Source organism: Opisthocomus hoazin, chromosome 9 (genome assembly GCF_030867145.1).
Source record: "Opisthocomus hoazin isolate bOpiHoa1 chromosome 9, bOpiHoa1.hap1, whole genome shotgun sequence".
NCBI lineage: Eukaryota > Metazoa > Chordata > Aves > Opisthocomiformes > Opisthocomidae > Opisthocomus > Opisthocomus hoazin.
Window position 1 is genome coordinate 35,894,543 of NC_134422.1, and position 14,007 is coordinate 35,908,549.

General features: G+C 42.7%; 1 protein-coding gene across 10 annotated transcripts in view; it reads right to left on the reverse strand.

Moving 5' to 3' along the window:
- Positions 1–14,007, reverse strand: part of AGAP1 (ArfGAP with GTPase domain, ankyrin repeat and PH domain 1) — a 385,086-nt gene that overhangs the window by 141,937 nt on the left and 229,142 nt on the right. For all 10 annotated transcript variants that reach the window (XM_075429671.1, XM_075429670.1, XM_075429669.1 and 7 more), the window contains one exon: positions 7,258–7,362. In XM_075429671.1, coding sequence (XP_075285786.1) covers positions 7,258–7,362 — 105 coding nt within the window. The remainder of the gene's footprint in view (positions 1–7,257; positions 7,363–14,007) is intronic.

The following is a 14,007-nucleotide window of genomic DNA, read 5'->3' on the forward strand; positions in this document are numbered from 1 at the left end:
ATGTAATCATCAGCGGATTTCTAGCCTAGAGTTGTAACAGGCAAATAGCCGATACTGCGGAGGCGACACTCCCAGCCATTGAGGGGCCTCAGCTAGATTGCTGTTGATTAGAAAATTTTTCAGTTTTGACAAGCACTTAATGAACATAAATCGCTCCTTGATTGGTTTCCATTTGGGGCCACAGGCACACCTAAGAAACAACAAAAGTCTCCAACTCCTCTCCCCCCCCGCCTCTTCCCGGGAAGGACCTCAGCAACAAACCTACCATCAGGTTATGAGCCACAGTGGAATATATTCATCAAATGTTCCCGTTAAATTAGCCATCCTCCCCTCTCGCATATAAATACGGGCATAATGTCATTTGCCTTCATAATGTATAGTTAATCTTAAGAAAAGCAATGAAATGTTATTTTCCGAGGAGAACATAGGAATGAAAATGCATTTTGGAAAACACTGATCACCCTAAAGCACTCTGTCCTGACAAAAAGAAGGTCATCTCGAATCTGTTTTATTCACATCCAGGAATCAAGAACATTGAATTTCAGTAATAAAAAGCACTGATGATACCTATGCTATGGCGTTCATCAGTTCGATCTGTGTTGCAGGGGAGCAAGTTCAGGGCAACACTTTCAACACAAAAGCAGTTTCACATAATGTTGGGGTTTTTAAAAATGCATCATTCATTTTCATAAAAATCTAAGAAAATTCTTCCGTCTGCACTTCACTTCTCATTCAGACTTCGTAACAAGAACCGCTGTGAAAGACAAATCAGAGTTTTACCATCCTGAGTAATTTATGAAGCATTTATATCCACAGCAGTTAGCTCTGCCGGACAGGAAGCTCTGTTTTATAAAACCCCATGGTCAATTAATAGCTTGGCTTTTGCCATTTAAATTGCATCTTGTTCTGACACCAAAAATTCTCCCTGCCTTTTTGAAGAGGGAGCAGACACAACACCAACATGTATGTTTGCTGCTCCTTACTACACACTGCAAGTCTGCACAGCTCTGCAACAGCAGTGTTGTGTTTGCTACAATACTAATGACATGATAAATCTTGTCATGCTTTCCAAAAGGAATGGACTTGATATTAAAAATGCTTCACATTCGACTTGTTTGTGCATTTGGTGACCTGTGAGTATCTGTAACAAGTCATGGAAGCGATTGTCAGAAGTTCCTGTGAACAATTAGTCTTTCCCTCCTTCCCCATCAACTGGGAATACGTATCTGAGGAGTGTTTCACAGGGTAACTCGCTGACCATCAGTAACAACAATCTGATTTTTGACTGAGCAGGGCAGGTGGTACGGCACTTTCAGGCAAGAATATTTCTAGTTTGAAAAGCCACAAAGCCGGGGGCGGGGGGTGGAAGATAATTTGCCTTGACAGCTATCCCAAATGATAGGTCTCACTTAAGGACTGCAAACACATTTTAGCTTCTATTTTCCCCACCCATTTCCAAGTTCCTCTCCCAAACTGATCGCCACTCCATAGCATCTTTAAGATAAGACGTTTTCCAGGAAGCTATGAAGTGAATGAGTGATCTCTACAGCTATACCACCTTATAAAAGCCTCTTTCGCTATTAAAACATCATAGGTTATATGTTTTATGTTTGGTATCTTTACCAAAAGAAGTTATAGCAGCATGATTAACACTTATTTTTTTCCATAAAGGTCAGTTATCCTCTAGCTACCCCCAGAAGCAGTGTAAATTCACAGTGAAACATGCTAGAATTAAGAAAGGAAAGCTCTGAGAAATTTAGAAAGGAGAATGTTGCTCTGAACATGGCTTTGACAAAAAGGCTTCCAGAAAGAGTGCCAGTTGTGGTGAGTGGACAGTACATGGCATCAACTCATCGGCTGTAATCAGCAAGTACTACACGTGTATTTCATATCTGTTCCTCTCAGTTTTTCTATCTTCACCAATGTTTTAGGCATATTAATGGATGCAATAACTATAATAGAAACTTTCATATGCTTCAGACAGATTTCTCTTCATCATCAAACTATATAATCATTTTTGCTCTGCAGGGTTTTCTTTGATCACTACCCTTTCAGGAGAGAGAGCTAAATCTTAAGTGAAAAGCAAGATACGCATATCCTTTTGGCAGTTTCAATATTGATTTACTAAAGGCTGATTTGAGGATTAGTTGTTCATAGCAAAGGCCAGCTAGAAGGGCTCTCAGAGGCAGCCAGTATCCAGCTTTTCACTCCTTTCAAGCAAAAACGGGGGGGGGGGGGAAAGCATACATGATGGTATTTTCGAAATACATAAGGGCATGAATATTTCTATTAAAGCAACACAACCAACACACTTCGGAGCTACTAAACAGCCTGAGGTAATGCAACCCTGAAAATAAGGCTGAACCGAAACGATGTCTGTAGGCGGTTATTCATAACCGCGAAGGCGAGCGCTGCTCCCGACAGGCCACGCACGAAGACGCCGCGCAGCCCAGCTAGCACGGCGATCGCTTAAAAAATCGAGGAGAGCACGCTTTCCATTTGCAAATTATTCAGGGAAATAGTAAGCACTGATAATTGTCAAAAAATTTCAACTGCAGCTCTGAGAAAAATGCTGCGTATTATGGGACCTGAGAAAAGCGCCTGGGTCTGCAACACTTCCAGCTACCAACACAGAGGACATTTTCTACAGTCTCCTATTTCTCACCAAGTCTGCCTTTCCTGGAGGGAATGGCCAAGCAAAAAAGCTCAACTGAAAGCCCAGTCCCCCACCCCAAGTCTCAAAGAATTTTACAGGTCCATGAATGGGGGTCTGCTTGGTATCATCTTCCAAGAAGATGTGTCCATATAATATATTCTTGAAATTCAAAGTTTAGCCTACTGTGGGATATGACTCCTTACCAGGCTGAAATTTTGCTTTAAAAAAAAAAAAAAATACATTCACTTTATTTGAGGACAGAACAACATTGCTAATGCTCCCTTTGAGCTAGCTCACACAGGCTGCTACGTAGTCAGCACTATTTTTAAGGAAGGGCTTAGAACCCGTGGCTACTGTTCGATGAATTGAGTGGACCCGGTGAATCCATGCACTTCTCAAGGAGCTGAAGATAGGTTCCCCCCCTCCAATCACTGCTACAGCCCTACACACCTCAACGCGGGTTATCAAATCAGATCAGCGAGGACAGGAGCAAGATTAAAGAGTGGCATTACCGCAATACAGACCTCAGCAAGCACAAATCAACCCTGCTGTGTAGGTACATGGGATTTACACACCATGTGTGTTCTGGATGGGCATCAGACCCTCCTTCTCATGTATTTAAGAAGCTGTTCTTCCCCCATAAGGTGCCACAGCACTGTGCTTTTATTCAAAATCAAATCTAGAACAGATTAAGTATAAAAGGGGGAAAAAGTGTCCTTCCCTAAAAAAGCTGATTTCAGCATTTCCCACCCCCTCCCCCCCTGCTTTTCATAAATGAGGGGCAGTGATGATGATGGGGATAAAAGAGCAGAAAACGGACATCCACAGCTAAAGCTTTGTCATCTTCTGACCTGTGGCACGATGGCAACCCTCTGGCAGACAGACAGTGGTGAAACATCATCAGCTATTCATCGAGACGAGGCTTAGATAAAGAAGAGGCATGAAGGCTGCCCAGCAGGTATCCTGGTGAATACATTTCGGGAGCCCTCGCACATGGCATTCTGCCATTAAAAGCCAAGAGATGCCTAGACAAATTCCCCCGGGGCCCTCTGGGGAGGCTGACACTGAATTTGTCAGCCAGAATTTTAGTCATCCACTCAACGGCTATACTCCAGAAGCGTAAGATGAATAGGTAGCTATGGTGAACTTTGAAGCCTGCAGGTCAAAGTTCTCTCTCATTATCCCCACCATTTTCTATTGGCATAGCTCCTCAGCATCCCAAGGGATGGAAAGGTTTGAGGCTCTTGAAAAAAACTGACATGACCAAGTCAGAAAGCAGTAGGGTGCTTATGTACATATTTTTTTTTCCTCATTTTTCTCTATCCCCACTTTCTTGAAAAGAAAGAATATGAATTTAGCTATTGTGTCAAACCTCAGCCTGGTGGCATTACTAGTTACTCATTTAGCTGGCACAATACAGCACTCATTTCAACATGCTGCCCTGCCAAACAGGCCTGACCCTCCCAGGTACACCTCCTCTCTAAGAAAGCTACTAATTTGATTTTCTCACTCTCCACCCCAAAACCTTTAATTTTGTAGCCAATCCTTTCAAGGAGGCTGACGGTACTGATTTCTGCAACACGGACACATTCTCTCTGTTAAAAACACTGCCTTCGTGCCTGAGCTGCCGCTGAATGCATCTGACAGAGACAACCGATCCACTTCTGGCCAAATCTCACGCAATATTGAATACAGTACTCACTATCAGCCATTAAATATTATAATAGTTTCTTCCAATGCAGGTGGTATGTTCTGACTCAAATCACAGTCTGGAAAGACCAAATTATCTTCTAAATTTACTACTTCTTCCACCACTAGAGCCCAGCCCGCTTTTCGCTTCACAGAATTACAACTGCAAAATTTTGTGTGACCAGAATGACCTGCACACTTGACATGACCCAACTCTAACTAACAGATCAGGTTAGAGCCAGGCTTTTGATGAGTTTAGGAACCTGACTTTTGATGGTTAACAAAAGTTCTTTCCTTCAATGCTGTTTAACGGGAAGGTTGGTAGGAATAAGGTCCTTATTTTTCAAAGCAATGTTAATAAATTATCCCAAACAGCAATGCAAGCACAGTATTAAAAAGTCATCAGTTTCTTTGGCTTGCTGTGAAAAAAGCAACAAGCAATCAGAGAGAAACAAAAAATTCGCAAAACCTAACCAGAAACACCTTACCAGAGACCTGTTTGGGGGAAACCTCATTCACTTGCCAATACCCAGGAAGAAATTCTGACTTTCTTGCCTACAAAGTTTTGTACAAACTGTACTGGGAGTGCAACTGACTTTCAGTATCTGGTTCTGCCTCGTCCTCCCACTATGGTTTGCACTGGGCAGAGAAGATACTACTCACATGCTGTCGCCTGATGGCTGAAGAACGCTCCGCAGGATATATTAACAAATGGCTAACAGACAATGAATACTCCATTGATAGTATGGGAACGTACTGCAGAAGTAGTGCAGTGACTCTTTGAAGGCTGAGGGTAATAGAAATAAGGCATCAAACCAGCATAATTTGTAACAGAAATCACACTGTAGCAAGATTTTAACACGAATTAGCAGAACCCTAGATACTCCTAGAGAGTGGATTCAGTAAAGAAGCCCCTGAACGAGTACGACGTTTTGCCCAGTAGCTGCTTGTCAGCCAGGAGCCGAGCATGGTCCCTCACCACCACCCACCCACGTACAGCAAAGGGAAAAGTAGTATGCTACAAACCCCTCTGATCTACGCAAGGAGGGCTGAGCAAACGGAAATATGGAGCTGTGTACCTTTTTCTTGGGGGGGGGGGGGGGGGGGGTATGGCAGGGGAAACAATTACAGGCTAGTAATTACTTCTTCTTTAAATGGATTCTCTCTAATCTCCAGTGGATTTCCCTCTAATCTCAAAGTAATTACCTCTAATCTCAATGGATTCTCACTCTGGGGGAGACTAAGCAGCTCCAGGGAAGCCCACAGAGAAGAAGTACTCTATTGTCTGCAAGAGGCAATGAAACACACGTGCACAGCAACCGCCAGGAACAATAGAGCCCTTCTACAAAGCGAGGAAGGGACGTGGGTGCGGACAATGGCAGCTTGCCTCCTCCTTGCTTGTTGACCCAGTGTTGGCCAACACAATCCAAAGGAAATTCACGTGGAGCTCCATGGGGGCAGCTCCAAGGCATGCAGTATCCATGCTTCCCTTCTGTGAGCAATTCTGATACACAAATTAGGTATTTCAGGACTACTTCACAGCAGAATTCCCCAAATTTAAAGAATGGCCAAAGAAGCCAGACAGACTTGTCCAGTGTCACACAAGGGAACAGTGAAAAACTGGACAAAACGTTGCTCTAGAACACAAGGGCTGAGGGGCAAGATTTCTGGTGGAAAGCAGCAATGCCTTGAAGCTAGTTGTCATGTAACTTCAGTAATTTTTAAGAGACACAGACATAACATCAGAAACTACAGCAAACCATTATTATGGCAGAATCTGAGACTATGAAATCTCGTGCCAAGCCAGAGCAAATGGTAATACTCAGCAGACAGGGAACGGCAAGTTGGTGCCAGCACAGTATCAGTAGGGCTCCCGATATATCACCCATCTAAAACAGAAGTCTCCTGCCAGATCCATGTGCAGGTCTAAGAGCCTCACCACACACCCACAGAAATACAGCTGTTCGAAACCTCTGTCTTCAATCCTTAATGAAAAACTGCCCAGGAGCTCAAAATGACACCAAAAGGTTTAGAAAGAACTGGCCCTAAAAAATGTTACAGCTGTCCACCCTCTGATTTTCATATGGGATATGATGATAAAATACCAGACCTGAGATGATTCTGAAGACCTCGGTGAGGTTCATACCATGTTTTCTGTGTTTTATTCTTGCCTATACTACACAGGAAGTGAAGGAGCTGGGAATCTCCTGGGAGTTTCAAGATGCGGAGGCTCCACAATGGCTCTGTCTTTTGAACTGCTCTGGCATGGAACGAGCTCTGACAAATCTTAGCTTTATGACCTCTGGGATGGGGTAGTTCTGAGTCAGATCACTGCGCTCCTTGCACCCCCAAAACCACACCTAGGGATTGCACTATACACACTGAGAGGGACAGACAGGATCCTTGCGCAGAGACAGCGTAGATGCCTTTACATGAAAATGTTTTACAGCGCATATTTTAATAGCTATGCCATTTTCAGAAGGCTGCTGCTGAGAATGACTTCTGAATAAACCATCACCACTGCACACTGATAAATACCAGAAACTTTCCTCACCCTTTACCACATCTAGGATGCTTTTTCTTATAAAATGCTTCTGTTTTTCAATCCTGGGATCGACAGCCAGTCCATAAAAACATCAGCACAAAATAAAGGCTTATCCCATTTCAGCTGCCTCTTGGGATGCAAGGGAAGCCCTGTTCCAGGGGATTCAAAGGAACTTGACTGTACTCACAGACTTGCACCGCGGAATTATATTTCAGATTATGCCTTTTTGAGAGGGCAGGGAATGAAGAGAGAGAAAGCAGTTTCTCCACCAAAGAGGCCTCAACAAAAACACGTGAGGATGAACTCACTAACACTGCTTTATCAGGGCCTGATGGTGGTGAACGTACGGAGAGCACAGTGTACTTACATGTAAACTAGGATGGTAGGTCAGCACACCGTTGTCGCATAACGTGACGTATTTCTTCTTCCACTCTTTATTCAAGGACTTGCCACTTCGCTTTAGCAGCATACCCTGTTAGAGGAAAAAAGAAAAAAAATTAAACACACTTTTTCCAAGGTACAACTATTTAACACACAGAAAGAGATAAATACAATTGCCAACACTTTTAGATACGCTTTCTCCTGCAAGTTACTCTTTTCCCTCGCTTCTCCCACGATGCATGTTTTCTCCACCAGCAGCTTCAGTGCTTGCAATGTAGGAGGAAAAGCTCTCAGTGCGGCTTTCCTAAACCAAGTCACGTAAACAGAGGACACTGTATCAGTACTGGCTTTGTCCAACAGGTCAGTGAAAACCCTTTGGCACTGAATTCCATGCCTCAGGAAAGTACATTTTAATGTGACACAGAGTAAGGTTACCCATACACGCTCCTAGTTGATAAGACACCACACTTGTTGCATTTCCTAGCCCTCTAAAATAAATGATAAACCCGAGGTTGAGCGAGAATGAGGATCCTACTCTGTGGCTTGTGCTCCCTTCCGCATGTTCCTGGGGATTCCTTGCCGTCCAGACTCAGCCTCTCCACAAAGAAAGAAAAGCATACATTTATTCCCTTTTCAGTAAGGTGACACTGCAATGGAAATCCTCCCAGCTATTCACTCCAGCAAGAGAGACACCAATTCCAGGCAAGAGCAGCAAAAATGGTAACAGGGTAAATACAAAGTTTTTCCAATAAATTCTGTAGTTTAATGAAAGAGGTGTGATCAGAGAGGAAAGGAGGTGGACAAGGTGACTCACCTTTCCACAAATTGTATTAAACCTAAACATCAGTGATGAATGCTTAACAATCAACAGCTGAGACAAAAAGCCATCATGGTGTTTAAATGGACGTGCACTACTACCGCGTATTAACTTGTTCTCAGCTCAAGAATAGAAAGTCACTTAGAAAAGCAAAATATAACATGCTGTAGTGCACTGAAGGTGGTAAATCAAGCCATGCTTCAGCAATGCACTCCTCTAAGAAATTTTCATCCCCAAAACCAAGTCAGAAGCCAGTTCCTAATGAATTCATACAGTACTTTGGTTATTGAAAGTCTTACTGAAATGTCCTGGTGGCGACAGGGACCCACTAGTTCCACAGATTGAGTACAGATAAAAGCAGACACTTAAATTCATTTCATTAAATCAGAACCAGGAATCTAAACCAATACAAACTTCAGATCTCCAATCCCCATGAGTTTTTCCACTCTCATTTTCCACGGAACTTAAAAAATGGGAAAACAGAACATAGAAAATGGCACTATCAAGCATGGTGCTTCCAACTCCTATGGAGTTGTCTTTGTTAAAGCAGGTTAAAACCTCGAAAGCAAGTTATGGTATCTGTCTTCCCATTAGACCTGGAGCTTCACAGAGCAACCTCTCTGCAGGTCCAGTCCCAAAGCCACGAGGCGACAAGGGGCAGTTCTGCATAAGTAGAGGTCCTCCAGAGCTAGGCAACTTTTTTTTTCTCTCTCAGTCCCAGAAGTTCTAGCTTTCGGCTGAAGCCCCACGCTTCACATGAACCCACGACTCTCCTTTTGCAACCAGAGACAATCCCAGTGGAAAAGCCAAGTTCACAATCACCTGTTCCTGGACACACACTTTGAGTAAAACTTCCGAGAACAACCCTCTGCACTTCAAAGCAATCTGTGGACGGGACCGTAATGGAAAGCTTGTGTCGGATGACTGAATTACGCAGTGGTACAAACTCTGAACTTTCTGACCATCTGGGGGTCAGATTTCTCCTTTTTTTTTGTTCTGTTTCTTGCTACAACTCAACTTTTACAAGAGAGAATGGGGTTTCTGAAACGCTTTCTTAGAAAAGCTTCTGTGAGTGTGAGTCGCACATCCCAATTATCGTCTGCCAGTGGTTAGAGACATTGTTTTCTTCTGTTAAAAAAAAATGAAAGCTTATTTCTGCCTTTGACTTGTATGTTTGTCTATAGTAGGTGATCCGTTGCTTCACCTTTCCAGTCTTTCACACCTTACCTGCAGCACGTTCGCTTGCATTTAGGGGGACCCAATTCTAGTTATCGCTGTGCTGTGGGGATCAAAAATTACTGTTTCCCTGCACTGGTTTGTTCTTCAGACCTTTTAATGGGGAAAAAGCTGTAAGGGTCACAATGGTGATTTCCTCCTCCCCCCTCCCCCTCCCCTTGCCTTTTTTTTAAGTTTTGAAGAAAGTAAAATATACCTATTTCACACCTTTTTAACTGTCCCTTTGCTATACAGAAAATGTGTCATTACTTACGTAACTTTCAATTCATGCTAATTATAAACTCAAAAAACAGTAAAAACCTACTACTATCATGATTTTTATTACACAGGTGTGAATTTTGAAATTCTATTGCTGAATCTAAAGGAAGAAAACGATCAAAAGAGGATTTAACTTCGCTTTTGAAGTGGAATTCTGTGCTTTCATGTTGAAAAAATACTCAGCATTAAATATGTATCATCTACCCATTCATGCCTAACTAACAAACCAGACTTCCCAATCTGTTTTCTTCAGGCACTACCTTGGCAAAAAGAGTAGATTTTGGTATTATTTGAGAATTAAAAAATCTTCCGATACCTGCAGAGGAAGCTGCTCTGAATACAAGGAGCTAACTTAAAGTGTTATGAAGCAGAGAAGCCCATACAAACCACGAATTTTCCCCCAAGGCCAGAGACCACCACTTTGTGGCAATTATATAGAATGGTCTGGAGAAAAGCTGTTAGTATCGCAGTTTAGATCAGTTATAAATGCACTTTAACATTAACTAAACTTAAAAAAAAATAAATGGCCCAGATATGACAAGAAATGTTACTTAAAAAAAAAGAAAAAGCCCTTCACTTCAGTCACATTATGTCTACATTTAAGTCACATCAGATACTCTGCCTAGGAAACAAGATACACGGGTTCCCACTGACCTTTGGTACCTCCAAGGCAATTTAGAGGTAGCTTGGGCACGTCTCCAGTCATGGCCAAACAGGCCCCCGCGTACACACAGCACATCAGAAAAATCACATTTAAGTCTCCAAGCTATGCAGTAAGGCACTAAGTAGATCAACTTGTACTTCAAAATACTGATTTTTTTGTTGTTGTTGTTGAAATAATCTCTGCCTCAGATTATTATTAATTAACATCATTTCTCCCAATTTGTATGAAATCTTTCATTTGTTAGTCCTTTCACCTGCAACTTCAGCCCAGCAGTTTGGCGCAGCTGACCCAAAGCCTCCAGATTCAACACGAAGAATTTAACACCTCCAATTTGCTCACAAACCGAGAAGAATTTCACACTTCAAATTCAATTTTTTACCACCTTCCCTCCAAAATTGCAATTCTGCGCCTAACGGAGGAAGGCTTCTCCCACCAGACTGCGCTAGCTGTACTTTTAACGAGCCCCAGGAAAAAGGCTTCAACCGGAGCGCACGAACTTCACTTCCCGGGTTTTGCTCGGGGAACTGCGTCACCGTACAAAGCAAGAGGAGGACCGTCTGTACGTTCCGCGAGCTCTTTATTAGTAATGTGTATGCTACGTCTAGTCCCAGGAGGTCATTGCAAGCCAAAAGCAATGTTAAGTGTACAAGCTTTAAATAACTTACAAAGTTAATGTAATGAATGTAAGTGTTATCTGAAATCCATCACTCAGTGGCTTGCTGTAGCCTCAAGCTGTGATAAAACACCACTCATAAATTTATATTAAAACTCTGTTCAATAGCAATTATTTACCAACAAAGATTTATTGATTGCATTTGCTGTTAGAGACTGGGGCCCTAACTGAGTCAATCAGCTTATGTTGTTGAGCTTCAGGGCACCGGGAGAAGTTACAGACTGCCGCCAGGCTCTGCATCCCGATCATTACTGCGAGAGCAGGAGCAGCTAATGAAAAGCCACCAGCGTAGGATTGATTGGACTTAAGGTGAAAAAAACCCCATCCCAACTCTGGTCAAGGGACCGCTACGCATAATAGACACAGTTCATCTGAATATGCAGTAATCTGCTCGATCTCGCCGCTACAGGTGCCTTCCCGTGAGCCACAAACCTTGCTTGCTTAAACAACAAATGAAGACAAATGGTGAAACAATTATGCATTTATTTTATGGAATTTTTCAGGTTTTACGCGGCACATTATCAGCATTTAAAAGAGTGACCTCTCAAAGTTGGCTAATACTGCATCGAAGCCGCCCTCATTTTTCAGACAGGCTGGAGAGATGGTAGCAGGACAGACTTACACACTTCCCACAAATGTATGTCATCAAAATGCACATGCTGATGGTCAAGAGATGTTCACAGCCACCGCTTGGCCCACAGAATTAATGCTGTGTGGGGAGCAACAGACTTGGCATGCCCTGTTGTGCTCCATTTTAATTTCCGCACTTTCCCATGTATTTTGGATTTTTCAGGGGCCACAAGGTACAGCAGGTTTTACAAACAGGATAATATCAGTGATCACAGCTTGACTGCACATTTTTTTTTGCATTTGCTCCAGACATAGCACTTAACTTGGGTTTTTTTGTTTGGTGGTGGTTTTTTTGTTTGGTTTTTCTTTGTGGGGTCTGTTTGTTTTTTTTTTTTTGGTGGTGGTGGGGCATTGTTTATTCGTTTTAAGAGGATTTGGTACATTTGACTTCTTTCAGCACGCCAAGCAGAGCCAAGACTAGACCTTTTGGAAAAGAAAACACGATACTTTGGTTTCCATTTTCTTTTAGAAGTTTCCAACACTGCCATGGCTGAGGTACCAACATCATGCAAGATTTTTTGCTTCCCCTCCTTAATTTCTAACCAAACCCCATACTGCTACCCTGATGTTGTTTTGACAGAATGAAACACGTAATCTTGCACTTCATCATTAACAGCACAAATTCGTTATTTTCCACTCAGGTCTTTCGTTCTCCTAGCTATGATTAGCAGCTAGCAGTGCTACTAATTTTTTTACAGCTCTACCATTTGCATCCCATTCACAAAAGAAAAAAACTCCACGCTTGTCAGAAACATCCTCCCTCACATACCTGCAACAGCCGCCAGTCGGGATCACAGACTAACTGTTACATATGAATTCTGATCAACAAAACACCCGCCTCCTTTACATCTATTTACACGGGGAAGAAATGCTGGTAAAACCTCCAGTTTGGGGTGACTAGGCAACTCTAGATCGCCTGGCCAGCAGCACTGGGACTAGTCTAGCTTATCCTAATAATAAAAAAGAGATTAATTCTTAATTGATATTTTTTGCTTCCAGAATATTTAACTGTAACAGATTCCTAGTCTTAAAGTCCATTCTTCCAGCACATGGTAGACACCAGCTCCAACTATTTCACCTACTAACAATACTTGCATGCTATGGGAAGCTTATGGTAGGCACTGCTCTCTCTTCAACAATTAATCTGAGCAGAAACCAGAGTAGGCAACCAATCCTCCAGGGAATCAACTGCTGAAGATGGCCAATGTATTTGGAATCCTTCCATACAAACGTCATTGGTTTTCTTGATTTCCCAAACTTGTCTTTCTTCTCAGGAACTTAAGGGAATGCTGCTTGGCCTTTTGGTCAATCTGCTAGGAAGCTGTTAAAGTCTTTACAGTTGGAAACCTGTCGTAAACATCTCTTACAGTAACAGGGCACAACTGGGGGACCAACTGAATCACAAAAGAAAGGCTATGAGAAAGTGGATTGCCTCTAAAGAGATCTGAAAACAGCAGACCTCAAATGTTCTCAAACTTCAGTATCTAACACCACCACTACAAAAAACCCCTAACAGACCCCATATATTCTTACTGCAGCCAGGCACACAGGAAACCCCTCCCCACCTTCCTTAAAAACCGGCACCACAGCAGCAGCACAGTTTTGCTACAGATTCAAAGATGCTTCCCCACTGAAGAAACTATTCAGATTTATGTTACACACCGGCTTTAGGAGAAAATGAAATCAGAACATTGAACCCAATTCTCTTCTAACGTTCCCTAAACACAAGGCAATAACTCAGTGCAGCAGGTAATTACGCCATGAATGGTTACCTAATGCTGAGGCTGATCAGCCCCTATTTCCATTTGGAGACAAAGAAAAGGAAGGATCCCAGACCTGACTTGGAGCAAAAGATAATAGCTTTGCTAAAACTTGAAGGACAATCAACCTGCAACCCACTATTTCCCAAGCTCTCTGCACACAAGCTACTAAAAAAATTTAGAAAGATCTACTAAAAAAAATTCTCAGTGCTGATTAAGCAAGTCTTACTGTTCACTGCAGAACCGGCAATGACAATTGCCACCTCCGACCAAGAACGGCTACCAAATTCCTGCAAGGAACCTCAGCACTAAAGACGAGGTAAACGGGAAGAACAAACAGTGCTCACTGTTAGTGCGGTTTTATTTTTAATGACGGCTCCAACGCTTCAGCCTCCAGATTTTGACCTTACCTGCCAACTGCGGGTAACGCACAAGTTCCTCTGATACACAGCAAGTAATTTAAGTAAAGTTTTCACAATTCAGCCTTGCAGCTGCAGTTTTTTGAACAGAAGGCTGCGTATTTCCAGTATGGCATGGACAAGCTTTCCTCAGGATCTTGCTGTGCATAGGAACCTACTAACCCTACTGAGAAGCATGAGGTGGCTGAGAAGAGACAACTGCACCACAATCTGGGGACTAGAGAACAGGAAGCCATCATCTGGCACGTCACATTCACCCACCTAAGGAGCACCTTTCTT